A 19,983-nucleotide genomic window follows, 5' to 3' on the forward strand; every position below is an offset into this window, starting at 1 on the left:
ATTCACTATATACTTCACTTTGATTTCCATTTCAGTCCTTACCTCATTCCTCTTCCATTATTATTCCATTCCTCGTACCATATATCATCAAACTAAATAAACTCATAACACGAACAAAGTGGAACCGGGGAGTTTAGACCACTCGCGCGTCCAAGTAGCCACCGCCATTTTGACATTGTTTTAGTCGTCGCGGGTGTGTGGTACCGATCATCTTAACCATCGTAATGGGCTTATTTCCGGTGAAAAAATTCCAATCGTTATCCTTATTTCTATTCCAAATACAATCTAGTTTTGCTGCTTGATGTACGTCGCGATCTCGTTCGTCTACTTTTCTCGGTTGTCCTGATCGGTCGTTAGTTTGAGTATTTGCGTGTTTATCGGTGTAAGAGTAGGACCATCCGGTAATGTTTGTTGAGATAATTCGTTTGAGGTTTCAAGACACTCCTCCCCGTGATTATACAAATTCCCGCCTTATGTTTTAAGTATGGCCTGATAAATCATTCGTGTTACCAGTGTTACGCGGAGTTTAATATCTTTCTAAATAATTAAACATAACATTGGTCCTATCTTTCCACAGCCGGCTGCCTAAGATATATACCATTTATATAACTCCATATCAAATAAACGGGAATTGTCTCAACAGCAGCATCCGATTGCTCGCCTTGAGAATAATATATAAACTATCTAATAAAATATATACGATTATTTGGGTCACATCATCATCTTCTATGATGAATCCTGACCATTACCCTTCCCTACTAACAAAATCCCAAGTAGAAGTAGTTTTCCGGCACACGCGGGGGTGTGGATATCGTATAGAACCCACCCTTGGTAGCAGCCTGTGCTAACTAACATTCCCGTCCCGTTCCCTCGAGATCTACAAACTGACATGGCGGGCGCCGTTGGTGGCCAATGACTGTTACCTATTTGCACACATTCGTGTTTCAGCGACCTTGGTGTTTTATCTTTTCGGCGCACTCATGCATGCTGTTGATAAGGGAAACACCATTAGATCGTTGAAGCGTATGATTGTAGTGCTGATAGCATATAACGGTCCTGTTCAGCAACGGAGAAGGACAACCATGGGTGGTCTCTCATGCTCATGCTCATGCTCATGCTTATGAATACACACTTCTGGAGTTTTTTTTTTTTTTTTTTTGAAAAGGACCAATAAACCAAATTTTCAGTTTTCGCTTTTTGGGTGTTTTTTAATACCCCTGACTCAAGGCGGTTCTAAAAACACCCAAAAAGCAAAAACTGGAAATTTGGTTTATTGGACCTTTTCAAAAAAAAACTCTAGACTTCTACTAGGAGCCAATTTATACTAGGGCAGATGCGTTGTCTTTATTGGAAATGATTATTGATTGATTTGTATTTAAAATAACTACTTTTTAGTTAACTCAAAAAAATATTATTCTCTTATCATGAATAAATAATATCCATAAAATTCCCACGATCAAAACTCACCACCACTCGTTCAAGTCCAACTTCCAACCCTGCGTCCCCATCAATCATTTCCTCGCTCAAAAATTGAACTAATCCCCGCGAACGTTGATGTATTTGTTCCAGGCGGGTTGTGATATCTGGGCGGGAAACTTGTGTTCATCAGCACGCGACCGCCCAGCGACGGCAACAGTCACAGTTCGTACGCCGGCCGGGCAGGCAGCAAACTTCTCGTCGGAACGTGGTCAAGAGTGGACACGCGTGGTCATTTTTTTTTTTTTTTTTGCGCGGGCCGTTACCAAATCCTCCGAGGAGTCGTGCTTTAGCGGGATACATTGTAAGTCCTCGATTTAGGGGTAAAACGCGCCCTCAAAGAAGTTGGGGGGAATCGATTTCGCAATTATTCGCGTTACATAATCGGTTTTTATAGGCTGTAGGTTGAAAAACGGTGTAATCATAAACGTGTCTTTTATCAGTGACGGAGAGGACTGTCGTTATCTTTCGATTGTGATGTTCACGAAAAAAAAAGTGTTATCAGCTGTGTAGTAAGTGAATCTCGAAGTGAATCATCCCCACCTTCTTTGGACGAGAAGTGATCAGTCGAAATTCTGCTCAGTGACCGTCACCAACAGCAGCATGTCAGGAGTGTGCTAATCTGGTTATGGTGGACAATTAGCGTGCTGTACTGATTAGACTGGAAATATGAAGTAATTGCAAGCAGTGCAATAACATTTGAACAGTGCGGAAGTTCAAGAGAGATTTAAAAGAAGGAAAAAATCGTGAAAGAACTCTGATTCAAGTATCAGCAAACCTGTAACTGTTCTAGCAAAAAAGGCTCCTAAAAATATAAAAAAAAAACCCAACAACTGAAAAAATACCGCGTTCATAGCGACAATTAACTAAAAAGAAATTCAAACAAACAGAACTCACTTCAATTCTGCCTTTTGTAAGACAACATGTTGTAAAAAAACCAATCAATTTAAAAATTTGAAAAAGAAACTCAATTTTGCCTAATTAAAACTCTTTGAATTGGTAAATCTCAGCAAGTTAACTTCAAATCGACAAATTAGAAATGATTGCCTAACAGGCTTCCGTAATTTTTACAACCCAATAAAAATCTTTATTTTCAAATACCCTTAAAAAACGTTAATTTATCCACCTTTAGGTGGTTGGTGCCTTTCTTGCGTTCATAAAAGTGAATACACTACACAGCTTCAAAAAAGTGAATAAATAACACTTTGTTTTATCAAAATGTCTGAGATCCGGCCTCAAAAAAGTGTATTAAAAACAGTAAAGTACTTGTAACTTTTGATAGGGTTGCCAGATCTTCAATCTTTGGGCTCGTTGGAAAGGTCTTTTGATTACCTATCCAACGATGGGTCGCATGATAGATCCGGACAACTTTTTCATCAAAATATTTGAGATCCGGCCTCAAAAAAGTGTATAAATATCACTTAATTGCTCATAACTTTTGATTGGGTTGTCAGATCATCAATCTTTTGAATGCGTTGGAAAGGTCTTTCAAATACCTTTCTAACAGAATCTATGACATTTCCCCGAAACCCACATTCCCGAAGAGACATTTCCCCGAATGCCACATCTCCGAAAAGACACTTTCCCGAAATGTCATTTACCCGAAAATCATTTCCCCGAACGATCCATTTCCCCGAACGGCTACATCCCCGAATGGCGACTTCCCCTAAAAACCATTTTCCCGAATGGCCACTTCCCTTAATTTCCCACATCCCTGAAAATCATTTTCCCGAATGACCATAATCCCGAACGGCCATTTCCCCGAACGCCACTTCCCCGAACCCGGTCAGGCGGGTATGGCCGTTGCCCAGAACCGCGCGCGGTTCTGGACAACGGCCATACCCGCCTGACCGGGTTCCGATCAATAAAGTATCATGTCCACAATAGAGCTTTATGACGTTTCGCGTACGCACACTAGTGCACCATTTGATTTTGCTGGCAGACAAAATTTAACCTCACTTATTGTTTGTGTACGTACACGCAATACAAAAGAACGTTGATTACTCTATTGAACGTTCAAAAAATTCCGAGCTTCACTTGAATTTTGAATATTCAAATTGATGTAAGTGCGCCAACTGGCCAAAGGGATTTCAGGTCAGAACGTGTTTGACACACGTTCAGGCCCGACTACCGCAAAAATTTGTAATTTTTACTCGGGACCTTGGCAACCAAAATCAGCTGTCGAGCTTAAGTATAGCCCCTTAACTACTTTAAAGTGATTTAGTTATTTTAAATCTAAAATGGCGGTGATGAAATATTCAAAAAATGCTTTTTGTAATTCAATAATCAACTATTTAGATTTGATTAAAAGTGTTGGTCGCAGAACTCGAATTGGACGTAAAAAAATAAAAAAATAATTGTTCAAAGCCTTCATCCAGCCAAAATTGATAAAGACAAATTAGTTCAGTTAAACAAAATCTAGAACAAACTGAATCCTGCGCATCGAGTCGTCGCATGAAGCTATCGTTGCTGTTTTCTATCCCTACCACGTAGATACCGTTTTGGAAAATTGTCCTTTGCTGAAAATGGCCGCTACAAAAAAAAATCTTTTTTTATGGAACGTGGATGATCTCAATACCCCGCACTCTTGAAGTGTCCGCGTCAAGTCCGCGTGGTTTATTAATGGCCTTCTACGGTAATTTGTTTTTTTTTTTTAATCTTACAAAACACGTAGGAGAATTTAATATTAACGTCATACTTTTATAAAAACAAATCCCTAAATAACAATTTAGTTTATATGTAGGTCATCATTCGGAAAAATTGATATTTTGGTGAAGTAACCATTCGGGTATATGTAAATTCTGGAAAACGGCAGTTCGGTAAAATGGCCATTCAGGTAAATGACATTCGGGGATATGGAATTTTCGGGAAAATGATTTTCGGGGATGTGGAATTTTCGGGAAAATGATTTTCGGGGAAGTGGCACTTTCGGGGAAATGATTTTCGGGGATGTGGAATTTTCGGGGAAATGATTTTCGGGGATATGGGATTCGGGAAAGTGGGATTCGGGGATAAGGGATAAAACCTTCTAACAATATATAGCATGACGGAGTTTCTTACAAAAACCACCCTTTTTACAATCTTCAGAAGTTAAGCTAAAATCGTTTTTTTAGCATAACTTTTGAAGTACTTTACTAAACTTCATAATATTAACTAGGGTCTTGTGGGATTCCAAGACGGATCGAATGAGACCAACACGGTCCAAAATCGGTTCAGCCAATCCGGAGATAATCGTGTGCATATTTTTCGGTGCACGGAATTACAGACATACACACGCACGGACATTTCTTCAGAATTTGATTCCGAGTCGATAGGTATACGTTAAGGTGGGTCTACTAGGTCGAATAAAGAAGTTCATTTTTCGAGTGATTTTATAGCCTTTCCTCATTGAGGTGAGGAAGGCAAAAAGGTTTGTTTGAAAAATCGTACCTTGGCACAATAAACTATTTTTATCAACTGTCACCTTCCAAAATCATGACGTATATTTGCTGAGTATTCCCTGAGTTAAAAGAAGAAGTCATTTTGCATCTTTTTTTCTATACAAGTATCCATAAAATTGTTAGGGCTGGTCCTTTAAAAATTTGGTGTCTTCGGCAAAGGTGTAGGTTATGATCAAATATATACGTGAAAACCCCGTTTTTTGCCAGATTTAGTTCCCAAAACAGATATTTTCCATTTTTGTTATCTGTTTTTGGGAACTAAAAGACATTGGTAGAGCAAAATCTTGTTCCGGAGATATGATTTAAAAAGATGTGTTTTTTTGCAAAAGTCGAAAAAAATAACATTTTTTTCTAAACCGAATCGAGTTTGAAATCGAAAAGTTTTTTTTTTTGATAAAGATACCGCCACTTACAGATAAAAAAAATCGATTCCCCTCCTTTTTTTGTTTTAAAAATTCTTCTTAAAAGAAAAGCGGAAAAAATATTGTTGTAGAGAAATCGGATAATAAGTTTGTGAGTCCTCACAAAGAATTCGAATCGATTAAAATGAGTTTTTCTAAGTTAGCCTATAATTTTCGAATGACGATATCTTGGAAACTATATGTTTAATTTTCTATGTTTAAAAATGAATCATTCAATAAAAATATTTTCAGAAATTTAAAATCAAGCAAAAAAAATCATTAAAATCAAGCATAACATTTGAAAAAGATCTACAAATAGATAATTATACAAAGATTTAATAATAGATTTTTCTGTAAACATACAACTTTAAGTGTCCATATCTCAAAAACAGTGCACTTAATGCGAAACAAATGTATCCCTTTTTCTCCATGGTTCAAAAAAAAAGTCTAAAATTGAAAAATACAGATTTTGGGAAATTTCTTTTTAATTATTATTATAAATCGGCCAATAATTCCCGTGTAACTATATGGAACTAAAAAAATATAAAACAGAAAAACAAGCCATAGTCTCAACACTTGACTTAAAAAAGTGTTACAAAATGCATTTTACACTAGTTCGGTTGTTTGGCAATCATTTGTTTTCAAAAAAATTAAGATTTCACTTTTCAGCACTCAAATGGGTGCTGTAAAGTTGAACTTTTCAGCACTTGTTTCGAAAAGTAACACTTTTCAACATTTTTTTTATTTAAACGATTTATTGACAAAAAAAAAATGAAAATTTGACATAAAATTTCACTCAGTGTGTGTTTTTTGGAATTGCAAAAAATGTTGTATGGAACTCGTTGCAAAACTTGACTTTTTCAGCACTCTTTGTATTTATCCAGCTCGGTGAACCTCGTTGGATAAATGTACGACTCGTGCTGAAAAAATCCTCTTTTTGCAACTTGTTGCATAAACTACTATTTTGAGATACTTAATTTTAAAATTTTTAATTTTCGAAAATTTTCAAAATTTTAAAAGATTTTTAAATTAACCTAAAAATGCTAAAAATGATTCTAAACGCAGGGGAATGCATTTTTATTTGATTTCAGCTGATTGCACTTATATTCCATTGAAATTTTGAAGTTTTTTGAAAAAAATATGTTTTACGCCCTGAATTTTTGGGCCGACTTTGAAAGAAGGAGGGGGCTTGACAAAAACTCTAAATAAAATTTGTACTAGCCTAACAAATAAAAAAAAACAATTAAAATCCATTTCCGGAAATGGAATGCTCAGTTCTAAAAAAAATGAACAGTTCTCTACGAAATCGGTCTTTTTTTATTAATTTTAATTTTTGTGTTTCAGAAGGGCATAATATTAAATATTAGGCCTTTTTAAAAATGTTAGTCTTGGTTTAAAAATTTTGAAAATATATTTTTTTTTTTCAAATAGATCGGAAAATTTCACGAATGTTTCATATTTGAACATTGAAAATCGAACCATTAGTTGCTGAGATATCGACATTAGAAAATGGTGGGTTGTTTGGGTGAGACTTAGAAAACATCAATTTTCCTGTTTTTAAACCATTGCTTGGCAATATCTCAGCAACTATGGGTCGTATCAACAAAGTTCAAAAAAATATAGAAGCAAAATATCAGCACTACAATTTTTTTTCAAAAGTGGGTAAACATGGGAACTAAGGGACCATCCACAAACTACGTGGATACTTTTTTTTTGGAAAAGTTGGCATTTTATGTCCCTTAAAACATATCAGAAAATTAAAAAATATAAATAGTGTTTTTTTGCAAATCAAGCTTTAGTGACAAAAAGTGAAATTAAAAATCACCAAGATTTATTTTACCGTGTATCATTTTTTTTCAGTGTAATCCATACCTAAAAACTTTGCCAAAGACACCAAATCGAGCAAAAAATTTATTTAAAAGATACAGATTTTTGAATTTCCAATACCGTAATCTGGGGCGAATCAGAACTACAGTCTGAATAGGGACAGCAGTTTTTAGAGCACTTAAAGCTATTAAATTTGGAAATGGATGTACACATTTTGTTGGTCTGAGTCTGTTCTAACCGAAACCAACAAGAAAAATCAAAATATTTTGCTCCAACATGGTTAAAACTGCTGTCCCAATTCGCCCCACGTGTCCCGATTGACCCCAGTTTACGGTACATCATTTTTGTATGGCTAGCTGCCAAATTTGTATGGTAAATTATATGGACAAACTAATGATGCAAAATGGCTTCTTTGGGCATACCGAAGGTACTAAAAAAGTTTCAGCCGGATTAAAAAATACAAAAAATAGAATGACCGAAATCTCAGAGAATTGCTCGACTATGTTTTGATGATAATATGGATAATATGGAACTAGGAGATACTTTTCAAATATTACAACACACTTAATCATGAGTGCATTCCAATTGCATTCCAGGCAAAGAAACCTGCTAGAAATCAATATTAGCTTAAATATTCAACCGATGATGGACTTGTGGAAAAGGAGCAGCCAGATAAACACTTGTAGTAATTCAACTATTGACAAACCCCTTGTACTACCACCAAGTTACGGTTAACCGTTATCACGTTTGGTTGTTATCACCATCAAACACCGCCGGGTTACTTTCACCATTACGCGATACCGTATCATTCAGAAGCCATGCTCGATCAAAGTTCCCAGGTTCACCAGGGAAGGGAATCCCGATAACATGACCACCGTTTGAGCGTGATGATATTGATTTCCGAACCATGATACTGTTTGCCGATAAACGATAACGTTTGCTTGTGTCTGTGTCTGTGTGAGCATAATTATTTACATTCAATCGTACTGGAATCAATTCCAACGTACGATCAATTATTCAGCTGAAAATGCAAACCTCCCAACTCAATAAGAACTGGCGTGCTGAACTGTAACTTTGACCCTGTAATAGAATACGAGAACAGGTAGCCGAGGATGTTGATTGGCATTTATTGTGCACAAGTTTATTAACATGAGAAATGTGCTCAAATGAACATACGAGCAGTTTTTGGTAGATCAAACTGCTCGAAACTCGAATCAACGTGAGATTTTTTTTGGATTTACAAAAGACCTGTCATGTTATCCAAATCACTCACCTTTACTAAACTAATATAAGCAAATTACACTAATTGTCATGCCTATCACGATCATAATTAGTATTCACATGGTCGGATTTTGCTCTTTCCAGAACATTCACATGGCAATCACATCCGTCCACTTCCCATAAAAGAGACACACCATTTGGAGCGCGCACGTGACAAAACCACCCAAAAAAAATAATAATGACCAAAATCACGACGCCCCTGGTGGTCCGCTACCGGGACGCCACCTACGACCTGGCCGAGTTTGCCCACAAACATCCGGGCGGTATCAACACCCTGAAGGGGCTCCACAACCAGGACATGCAGGAACGGTTCGAGCGGACGCCGGGTCATTCCGAGGCGGCCCGATACCTCATGAAGGAGTACAGGATCTGTGATAAAAACAACAATAACGACGGCGGTAGTAATGGGACCGTAAATGATCATCAGAAGGACGTGACCGGTCACGGAAAGAACGGGCTGGGGAAGAGCAACGGGATGAGGACGGAGAAGCGTGGGACCAGTAACGGGGACATTCCGCAGCCCACCGATGATAGCATGGAGGTAGGTTTTTGAGAGGAGTACGGTATTTATGTTTTAGAAACTAAAAACTAAAAACTAACAACTAAAATTTTAGAACTAAATTTATTGGCTCCATAAATTTAAGTTATTCTTATCAAACACCTATTTTTGGCTCAGCTTGCATTGCCGCGCCATAAAATTATTGACTAGAAAAAAGTGTAATGTTTGGTTACGATTTCGAAAGGTGTCGCTTATCTTATCTGCGGACATTCCGTCAAAAACCCATAGATAACAGGATTACACAAACCGGAATCCCTCAAAGCAGCTCGAAACGATGTCTAAATGCAAACAATTTCTACTTCCAGCACCTGGTCGACTGGAGCCGCCCAATGCTGGTGCAAATCCCAACCCTTGGCAAACACTACGTTGAGTGGGTCAACAAGCCGGTTGATCGCCAGTTGCGCCTCTTTGGCCCCTCATGGCTCGAAAACCTAACCAAAACGCCCTGGTGGGTTGTGCCCGCATTTTGGATTCCCGCCATCATGTATATCGTGCACGTGGGCGTGCGCCAGCATCTTGTGCCCGACCCGACCCTGCTGGACCACCTGACCCCCACGGTCTTCGGCTGTTTGGCCATCGGAGTGGCCATTTGGTCACTGCTGGAGTATTCGCTGCATCGGTGGGTGTTCCATCTGGATCCGAAGGAAAACCGGTTCCTGCACACGTTTCACTTTCTGATGCATGGGCTGCACCACAAGGTTCCGTTCGATCCGTACCGGTTGGTGTTTCCACCGGTTCCGGCGGTTGGGTTGGCCAGCTTCTTTTACCAGCCGGTCAGGCTGCTGCTGCCCTATCCGCAGATCATGGTGGCGGGTGGACTGATAGGTATTTTGGGATTGTTTTGCTCAAGCAAACTTTGAAAAATACGTCAATCATTATTTTTTCAGGATATCTGGCGTACGATATGATTCACTACTACATCCATTACGGAAGTCCAAACGGGGGTCATCTGTACCACATGAAACGATACCATTATCAGCATCATTTTGTGTATCACGAATTAGGTAAGTTGCTTGAAATTTTTCAATTAAAGCAAAAAAAAGATAAAGATAATAGGAGATTTATTCAAAAATTATTGATTCAAATTTAAATTATTTTTTTTTATTTTAATTAAAAAAATAACTTTCACGAAGTATCGTAAATCGGAGTGACTTTTATAGTGCGTGACTGGACACATGGGGCGATTTGGGACAGCGCTTTTAGCCTTGTTACTGTACAATATTTTGATATTTTTATTTAGTTTCGGATAGAACAGACACAGAACATCTAAAATAGTGCATCATTTTCCAAATTTCAAGCTTTTAAGTGCTCTAAAAATTGCTGTCCCTATTCAGATTGTAGTCCCGATTCGCCCCAGATGACGGTACAAATTAAATACGTACGGAATGGTTTCGATTCATATTGACCGTGGTATTGTTGTAGTACAATTCAAGAAAAAAAAAATCATAACATTTTGTAGAGTTCAAAAAGTTAGTTAGCTATTGGTTAGTGATAATGAAGAAAATGTTGATGAATACGATTATTTTAACATTCTCAATGGATCATGATTTTCTCATCGTAAATAGGTTCGAATAAACAACAGAATGAACTTTCGGATTCTTAGCACAATTTTCCACTAGTTGCCCAGATAAAAAGTCTAACTAAGAGGATATCGTATAAATATAGATAAAATTAGTTTGTAGTTTGTAATAAATTTTATTCGTTTTTGCAACACAATTCGAAGAATCAATTCAGGCCTTTTCAGTAAAACTAATTTTATATAACATTTGTAAATTTTTAGATTCGTGTTTCGAATTAAGTAAAAAATGCATTATAAATGGATATATTTTTAAAGCCAAACTAGTTAAAGAGTTTTTACACCAAAATTCTGACTCCTAGCAATTTTACCTAAATATGCATTTTTCTAAAAAGCTGATATACTTACATTTGACGTGAAATTGAAACTTGAACACTTTAAATCTGAATTAAACCAGATAGGTAATGTGTAACTATAAAAGTAGACCCGGAATTCAAAATTTGTTTTTTTTTTACGCAACTATGTCTTTGAACATTATTGAAAAAAGCATTTTTCCCAAATGAGTGGTGTAAAATAATAATCTTGAGACAAACCATACAAGTTAGAAAATATTTTTAAAAAAATAAACCAATCAATGTCATCCCGGTTTACGGTAATAAGCTTGAATTAAAGTTATGAAGAGACCATCCATAAATCACGTGGACACTTAGGGGGTATGGCGATTGTCCACGATCCATACAAAAAAGTTTTCTTTTGTAAGGACAATTTGTCCACGAGGGAGGGGGAGGGGTGTAACAGATTCCCAAAAAAGTGTCCACGTGGTTTATGGATGGTCCCGAAACAACTTTTCTCATTAGTTAAAAAAAAGGAAATTCTTTGATTTTTTATAGTTTTGGCCACATGAAATAGCCTGAAAAAAATTAATGAACGGATATTTTTTCAAAATTTGCTTCAAAATTCGACGTTTTATATGTGATAAAAAAAACTTATGTTTTCTGTTTGATTGTAATTATGAGGCTTTTTAATTGCAAATTTTTAACCTTTTTAATTTTCTTGAATAAAAAAAAGCAGAAATCAATTTTAACCAGCTTGTGCTATAGAGCTTTATGACGTTTCGCGTACGCACACTAGCGATCTAGATTATATTTTCAAAACGTCCTATCTTTATAGGAAACCCATAACTCATGGGCTCGCTGATGGGTTGCTTTGAAAATTTACTATAGAAATCAGATTTTCTCGAAAATGTTTTTTTTTTTTTTTGACAGCGCGCATTTGCCGAAAGTGCGGCGCGTCGTTTCGAGGCTGATTTGCCGCGTGTCTTTTTCGGGAATACGCGCAATATTAAAGTCTGTATAGCAATTGGGTACTAAAGTCCTATGTCAATTTTTAAGTACAACGGTAAAAAAACACGATTAAAAATCATTTCTGATCACTTTTTTTCATTTTAATGCAAAATTTTGTTTTGACAAGACAACATTTTTTCGATGGATCAACTATGGTCCCCTTGGAACGAGCTGTCAAGTAGGAGCTTTTCTGTCAAGAAGGACCGCGAGGTTAATTTTTCAAAATTGATTTAAAAATCCATTTTAAACTCTTTGTGCTCGTACAAAGGGTCATTGTACTCAGAAAAATAAGCTTTATCGCTGTAAACAATAATATCAGCAATCTAAGCTTCATTTTAGGACCCAATTCTCTGGGACTTCTTTAAGTCACTGAGTAAACCAAAGTGACCAGTCCAAAGAAATGTCATTTCATTTTTTGGCTCCATAGAGCTTTATGACGTTTCGCGTACGCGCACTAGCGCACCATTTGATTTAGCTGGCTGACAAAATTTAACCTCACTTTATTTTCGTGTACGTACACGCAATACATACGCACGTAGATTACTCTATAGAGTTATCTACGTGCGCATGTATTGCGTGTACGTACACGAAAAAGATTGAGGTTAAATTTTATACCGTCCAGCAAAACAAATGGCGTGCTAGTGTGCGTAAGATCGGCCTTAGATAACTCTATAGAGTTATCTAAGCACGATCTCACGCACACTAGCTTACCATTTGTTTTTGCTGGCGGGTACAAATTTTAACCTAAAAATCCTTCGTGTACATACATGCAATACATGCGCACGTAGATAACTCTATAAGGTTTGCTGGTAGCAGGCGTGCGATGTACCACCAAGTTGAACCAAAAATCAAGAGGCAGTGCGAACTATGTTTTACTCTGTGGTTAAATGATAAATAAAATGAAAAAAAGTAACACAAAAATAAAATTGTACATACTGATTTAAAAATAAATTAACCCTCTACAACCAAACTCGATTTGAAAAATCGCCAAAAATCTATTTTTCAACCAATTTTTGATATTTAAAAAGCATTGGAAAAAAGAACTCCTAAAATTTTAGAAAATTTCAAGGTTGGAAGTTTAACTTGTTTTATGTGACTTTGCCAATGTTTTAAAAAATGAAATTTTGACTTTGGCTGTGTTTTTACTAACATTTCCTATATTTTCAGTAAAAAGAAGTATGCCGTAATTTTTGTAGTGTCCCAGACTATGCCTCTACGCATTTTTTTTTTGCAATTTAAATGATGATGGTGCCATTCTACAGCAGAAAATGTGACAAACAAGCAAAAAATTGAAAAAGTTGCTGTAAAAACGTGAAAAAATGTAGTTATATTAGGTGGTAGAATAGGCAAAATACTACCAAAAACAAAAATGAACTAAACAAGATAAATGCAAATTAAAATACTAAAAATAATGCAAGAAAAAAACATAAAACAAGAGAAGTAAAGTTTTTCGTAGAACAAAAGTTGCTCAAAATGACCTCCTAAACACGGAAAAAATAAATAATTTCGAAAAAAAATTTGGGCAGAAGAGGGTAAAACAAAAACAAAAACAAGTTCTTTCTTTTAATTAATTTTTAAATATGTTTTATAATACCAAGAGTGCCATCTTTCGAGCTATGGCCGATCCAAACATGTTTACCCAAGTTGTATCATTTTATGAGTTTAAAAAAATCCCATTAAAATTGTAACTTGGTAAAAAAATATGAAGTAAAGTAATTACTTTAGTTATAAGTTATTTTTTTTTTTGTCAATTATGCTTGAAATTTGAAATCAATAACATAAGGTTTTGAAAAAGACACCAAAAGTTTAATTCAGTGTAATTTTTCAAAAGGTCCTACCAGCATAGGAAACAAACACAAAGTGTTCTAGAATTAAAATTAAAATACTTTTCTAAATATTGTTTCTTATAAGTAAAACGTCATCCTTTTTTTCTAGGTTTCGGCATCAGCAGCACCGTCTGGGACAAGGTGTTCGGCACGCCGATATTCCTGCGCAAACTGAAGTATTTGCTCAAATGGTAACACCCGGTGCTTGGTATTTAGCTAACAAACCAAATGAAACAAAGTGGAAAATAAAAGGCAGTTATACTTAAAAAATAAACGATGGATATATTATATATTTCATATACTGATGTGTTTGCTTGCTTTAACTTTTTTGGATTCGCCACTAACTTTAAGTACACGTTTACAGAGGAGATACACGTTTTCGTTTTTTTACGTTTTCTTATTCGATGACTACTAGGTTGTGCTTCTACGAACTAAAACAAAAAACTAGACGCGAGAGGAAGGGTGCACTTTAAATACGTTTGAGAACATGTTGCTTTATACTTATACTATTAACTACTACACAAAAGGTAGAAAATTGAGGGTGGTGCACTTTGGAACTTGGTCTCTCTCTCCTATCAGTAAGGTGGTGCAGTCTAAGAGTTTTTACTTAAAATAAAAATATTAGAATACAGGATAAATTGCAGCTTAATTGATCACTGAACGAAATGCGAATTGCTTCGTTCAACTTAAATACACCGTTTTTCAAAAAGCGTAAGAGGATAAAAGTTCAAAATAAACGCAACATTTTTGGTACCCTGCGGGAGATCGGCGGGACCTAGCTATTGTCCACTTTGGAGGTTTTCTGCGTGAGTTGACGCAGCTGCGGGAAGCTACTCTTCGTCTGCGGCGGATACAGCCGGCTGGCCAGCTGGACGAACGGCTCGTACAGCGAAGCGCGTTCCATCGCGTTGACGGTGTAGTGTTTGATGCGCTCTCGGGCGCACCAATTGTTGGCCCGGGTAAGGTTCGATTCTATTGCGTCCGTTTGCTGCTGCTGAATTTGGGGCGAACTCAGCGGGGATGAATTGGCCGAACGGGACGACTGGCGGGAGCGCATGTTTGCTATCACAATGACGAAGATCTGAGGGAGAAATTTACTGAATGCTGAGTTTTCTTATTTTGACCAATGTAGATCGTATCGCAATGATCACAGGAAACCTTAAAGATACCAAAATTTTCCGAAACTGACCTCTTTCTTGTCTTTGAACTTGTCAATGTCTGCCTTGATCCCTCCAAGCATGTCCAAACTGGCTGGATCGCTAGGATCATATACCAAGATGAACGCATCTGGATAGCTGAGATAGTGCCGCGGTAACTGGACACTGCCCTGCAGCCCCGCCGTGTCGTAGATCCTCAAAGTATCCCGACTTCCCTTGCCCGTATCCACACTGGCCACGTAAGTGTCCTCAATTGTGCTGTGGATCTCCTAAAAGAAAACAACGCAAAATATTAACACCTAACAGTAACTAATTGCCCCCATCCGGCGCATCTCTGAGTCATTGCGCGCCCTGCTCCCGCCACTCAATTAAAAAAGTCCAGTTATTCCACCCAGTTGAGTCACAAGACCTGACGCTTACCGTGTCGAGGGTAACGTTTCCGTAAATAAGTTGCTCCAAAATTGATGTCTTGCCGACGCCTTTGGCCCCACAAATGACAACCTTGCCGACCTTGCTTATCTTCGAGGTCAACATGATTGGCTTCTTCGCCCGCGTTTGTTTGAACCGATAATCACAGCACTAGCATAGTGTTTTAAGTAAATTTTTGGTAGTAATTAGAAAATTAAAGCGATGGAACTCTTGATGAACAGTAGCGGAGTCGTGAACTGCGACTGACATCAAAGCTGTTTGTTTCTGGGTAAAACTGTCAACACTTGGGACGCCGAGTGAGCCCCTTTGTAGAGGGGAAGTTTGCGTTTTTGAACCCAGTTTGCGTTTGTTCGACTGCACGGAAAACATTCACCTCACCTCTATTACGGACTTCATCGGCCTGAACTTCAATGATAAACCGACGGTAACATTTCAAAAGGCATCATGTACATTTTGACACTTTCTGGGTTATTGTATATTCTGAAAGTACTCCTAATAAGCTACCTCTCCACCAAAAATGAGCAAAAGTTACTTCAGTAAAGTCTGTTTAATCATGATTTTAAATAAAGTAACATAAACAAAATCTCGGCTATCAGCAGTCCCTGTTTATATAGCCCTGTCAACCTGTCAAACAAAAGACGACATGAACCTCGTGACGGAAAAAAGCAACATGAACAAAGCGCCATGTACATTCGGCGAAGAAAAACAAATCATAACAAAGCGTCCCCCTCAATGACAGCAGGGTGATATAGACGTTGGTGATATCAAAAGGAGTTATGTTTGTTTTTCTTAAATAAAATTACGGAAATAATGTTTTATTGAATTTGGATGATCAATTATCAATAAAAGCAACGTTTTTCATCGTTTGTTATCATTAGAAAATCTTATTTTGCTTTTATATAAAAATGGTAATTGGGTACAAAAGCCCTATGTCAATTTTTATGTACAACGGTAAAAAACACGATAAAAAACCATTTCTGATCACTTTTTTTCATTTTAATGCAATTTTTTTTTTTTTTGACAATACAACATTTTTCCGATGGATCAACTATGGTCCCCTTGGAACGAGCTGTCAAGTAGGAGCTTTTCTGTCAAGAAGGACCGCGAGGTTAATTTTTCAAAATTGATTTAAAAATCCATTTTAAACTCTTTGTGCTCGTACAAAGGGTCATTGTACTCAGAAAAATAAGCTTTATCGCTGTAAACAATAATATCAGCAATCTAAGCTTCATTTTAGGACCCAATTGAAAAGACAACATTTTTCCGATGGATCAACTATGGTCCCCTTGGAACGAGCTGTCAAGTAGGAGCTTTTCTGTCAAGAAGGACCGCGAGGTTAATTTTTCAAAATTGATTTAAAAATCCATTTTAAACTCTTTGTGCTCGTACAAAGGGTCATTGTACTCAGAAAAATAAGCTTTATCGCTGTAAACAATAATATCAACAATCTAAGCTTCATTTTAGGACCCAATTGAAAATGGATGCTCAACATTCAAATGCGTTTTTCTCAAAACACATGGTTTGTACATGATGCTTTTTGAAATGTTGGCATCAAAACAATGGTTAACCCTAGGGTTAACCTTATTTGAAATTGGTAAGTTTGTTTACCATTGTCGTTTCGTCGTTTTGAAACCTTATCCAAGATATAAATTGTATCTGGAGTATTCTTTTTAAAAAAAAAGGTCCTGCACTGAAAACCCAACCATGGTTTTTTTTTAATTTATATTTATTCAAATTTTCTTTTCCATGTACATTTATTAAGTTAAAATATTATTGAGTGTCCAATCGCAATTGCGATTATGATCGATGACTTTTCACCTCAACAATCGTCGGACAAAGTGTTTCATATCTGGAGTTTTTTTTTTTGAAAGGTCCAATAAACCAAATTTTCTGTTTTTGCTTTTTGGGTGTTTTTAGAACCGCCTTGAGTCAGGGGTATTGAAAAACACCCAAAGAGCAAAAACTGAAAATTTGGTTTATTGGTCCTTTTAAAAAAAACTCCAGATATAGAGTTATCTACGTGCGCATGTATTGCGTGTACGTACACGAAAAAGATTGAGGTTAAATTTTGACCGGCCAGCAAAATCAAATGGTGCGCTAGTGTGTGTACGCGAAACGTCATAAAGCTCTATTCGCACGTAAAGGGCCCAAGTTCCGTCGGACGAACCGAACAATTAACAATTAAATAAATCAAAAACTAAAAAAAATAACACAGAAATTTATAAATTCCAGAATTGAGAAACTCCAAAATATAAATGTTTCAAAAATAACAAATATTCAAATGTCAATTTAACAAAAAAAAGATAAGTAAATTTAAAAAAACACACATTTAAAAAAATTAATTGGAAAAATTCTAAATTCAAAATCAAAAGTTGAAAGGTTTAGCAATAAAAAAAATTAATTTCAAAGATTAGGCTGTTACAAATTTTATTTGAAGTTTTTGTTTTTTCAGAACTTCAACAATTAAATCACTTATTAATGCTACAATCAATATATAGAAAAAAAAAATTAGTTTTGTTCACCATTTAGAAAATTAATGCATCAAAAAATTTAAAAACAAAATAAATCTAATTTTTACATGCTCATTTTTTTATTTCCGAGTTCGGCAGAATTCTGCTGAAAACAGAACAATTTTTTTTTCGGCAGAAAAATGCTGAACCTCGGAAAATTAACTAACTCACAATTTGCCGAGACTTGGCATTTATTTCTGCTTACGTTGTTCTGATTTCGGCAGGAATTTTATAAAATTGAAAACAGTTCGTACATACGCGCAGAAAAATATTTTGTAGAATCAACCTGTACGAGGTTGGATTCAACAAAATTTTGGTTGAATATAATCAACGCCGATTTTGCGTTGAAACAAACCTTGATTTTCTCAATTCCACAAAAATATTTTATTGTTTTGAAAATGTTGCTTTGACGTTTAGCGTAAATTCAACAAAAATCTTGATTTTTAAATCAACAAAACGTTATATATATGCCTTATTTTTCTGCATGTTCGAAGTCCTCGGTGAGTCCTCGTCAATATTTAAAATCCAATAAAGACATTTTTATTTCTAAAATATGACTCCAAAATGTACAAATTTGAGAATATATTAATTTTAAGAATTGGAGCAATTAAGGTTTAAGAAAGGACTAAGTCGCCAGCTAGCGACAAGTTAAGACGTGTTTTGCTCGTGTTGTCATTTCGCGTGCTTGGAAGTTTTTCACGAATGGAGGTGGAGGATTTCCGAGGAGGAAGATTTTAGTCCCGTCCGCGGGAATCGGAAGCGGAAGCGAGGGCACTGGAATCGTCATCGAAGGAGAAAAAGTTGAGAAGACCCTGCTCAACAGCAACAAATTCAGCGCGCTAGCGGGTGACAAAAACAACAACAACAAGCAATCCAACGTGACCCAGTGCAGGAATTGCCTCCGCCTGGGACATGGAGCCAGGAACTGTTATCTCAAAAGCAGATGCAACAACTGTGGGCGGAACACTGTAAAGTCGAAGTAACTCAACCCAAAAAGTGTGCTAACTGCTCTGGATCGCACGAGGGTCTGGACCGTAGTTGCCCCAAACGTGCGCAGTTCATCCAGCAGGCGTCCGAGCCGAAGCCGCCAGCTTGGAAGAAAGACAAACAGAGTCCGGTGGTACCGTCGTTCTCCGCGGCGGATTTCCCTCCGCTGCCGGTTCCGGTCCCGATCCCGGATAAGCTTAAGAAGACAGAACCACAATCCGCAGCTGATGCAGGAGCAGTCAAGGAAACACTGGCCCTGGCGCCGGTGGCCAACCCAAGGCGAAAGGAGACGAAGTACAGCACGGAGGAGCTGTGGAAGATGTTCCTCGGGGAGCTGTGGAAGATGTTCTACGAGTTCACCGCGCGGCTGAGGAGTTGCAAGATCCGCTCGGACCAGGAAAGGGTGGTCGGCACCATGTCCCGCAAGTTCGGTGCGGATTAACTCCTGCCGTAGTGTATTTATTTATTTTTATGCATTTGATCCCCGGTCCTAACCAGGTCTCGGTACCGAAGAGAACCTAATAAAAATAAATTAGCGAATAAAAAAAAGGGCTTAGGAAATTAGGAATTCAAGGATTTTTGAATTTGGAAATTTAAGAATTCAAGAATATGAGAGTTAGAAGATTTCTTAATTGAACTCCAGTATTTGAAAATGTTATCTTTTGAGAATATATTAGGTATTTGAGGAATCTTAGAATTTTTATTTTTGGATTATTTTTAATTCTTTAAATCCTATTTTTTATTATTCAATTTATTAAATACAGAGCGAATTCGCTAATTGGAATGAATTTGCATTCGAATGAGTGAATCCAAATTCGCTAATTAGAACGACTGACAGCTGTCAAAAGCTTGAAACCACGTGTTAGGAAATTGTCGAACAATGGTGTTGAAACGTCAACATCAGTTTGACAACTGATTTTGACGGCTGAGTGCTTTTTATTTCGAATATGTTCAAATTAGCGAGCATTCGATTTAGCGGATTAGCTCAGTCCAGGTGTACAAGCCGTCCCCTGGGTCCTGTCTCAATAGAGTTATTTACGTGCGCATGTATTGCGTATACATACACGAAAAAAAGTGAGGTTAAATTTTGTCCGGCCAGCAAAATCAAATGGTGCGCTAGTGTGTGTACGCGAAACGTCATAAAGCTCTATAGAGCGAGGGGCGTGACATTGGCCTTAATGTATTAATTTTCGCGTTTAATTAATTAAGGAATTAAATTTCTCGCGTCATT

The 19,983-nt window shown here is 37.0% G+C and overlaps 2 protein-coding genes across 3 annotated transcripts; one reads left to right on the forward strand and one right to left on the reverse strand.

Annotated features, from left to right (window-relative positions):
• The first annotated feature begins 1,585 nt into the window (after positions 1-1,585).
• Positions 1,586-13,943, forward strand: LOC6032330 (dihydroceramide fatty acyl 2-hydroxylase FAH2). Of its 2 annotated transcripts, none has more exons than XM_038255361.1 (5): positions 1,586-1,780; positions 8,510-8,966; positions 9,290-9,809; positions 9,872-9,988; positions 13,779-13,943. In XM_038255361.1, the coding sequence occupies exons 2-5, from the start codon at positions 8,604-8,606 to the stop codon at positions 13,862-13,864; spliced, it is 1,086 nt and encodes a 361-aa protein (XP_038111289.1). In that variant the 5' UTR covers positions 1,586-1,780; positions 8,510-8,603; the 3' UTR covers positions 13,865-13,943. The 2 variants fall into 2 exon arrangements, with proteins under 2 accessions (XP_038111289.1, XP_038111290.1); XM_038255362.1 differs by lacking the exon at positions 1,586-1,780 and adding an exon at positions 1,966-2,150.
• Positions 13,929-15,526, reverse strand: LOC6032329 (NF-kappa-B inhibitor-interacting Ras-like protein). The gene is made up of 3 exons (XM_001842907.2): positions 15,247-15,526; positions 14,859-15,095; positions 13,929-14,750 (listed from the first exon to the last, which is right to left on the reverse strand). Exons 1-3 carry the CDS (start codon positions 15,358-15,360, stop codon positions 14,445-14,447), a joined length of 657 nt encoding a protein of 218 aa, XP_001842959.1. The 5' UTR covers positions 15,361-15,526; the 3' UTR covers positions 13,929-14,444.
• Positions 15,527-19,983: the final 4,457 nt, after the last annotated feature.

The sequence above is a fragment of the Culex quinquefasciatus genome, chromosome 2 (genome assembly GCF_015732765.1).
Source record: "Culex quinquefasciatus strain JHB chromosome 2, VPISU_Cqui_1.0_pri_paternal, whole genome shotgun sequence".
NCBI classification, from domain to species: Eukaryota; Metazoa; Arthropoda; class Insecta; order Diptera; family Culicidae; genus Culex; species Culex quinquefasciatus.

Bases quoted from the DNA above. Each gene is read 5' to 3' on its own strand.
- LOC6032330 (XM_038255361.1), top strand. From the start codon at position 8,604: ATGACCAAAATCACGACGCCCCTGGTGGTCCGCTACCGGGACGCCACC. The intron at 8,967-9,289 runs GTAGGTTTTTGA...TTCTACTTCCAG, and splicing joins CCACCGATGATAGCATGGAG to CACCTGGTCGACTGGAGCCG. The intron at 9,810-9,871 runs GTATTTTGGGAT...TTATTTTTTCAG, and splicing joins GGTGGCGGGTGGACTGATAG to GATATCTGGCGTACGATATG.
- LOC6032329 (XM_001842907.2), bottom strand. From the start codon at position 15,360: ATGTTGACCTCGAAGATAAGCAAGGTCGGCAAGGTTGTCATTTGTGGG. The intron at 15,096-15,246 runs GTAAGCGTCAGG...GTTTTCTTTTAG, and splicing joins GAAACGTTACCCTCGACACG to GAGATCCACAGCACAATTGA. The intron at 14,751-14,858 runs GTCAGTTTCGGA...TTTCTCCCTCAG, and splicing joins AGTTCAAAGACAAGAAAGAG to ATCTTCGTCATTGTGATAGC.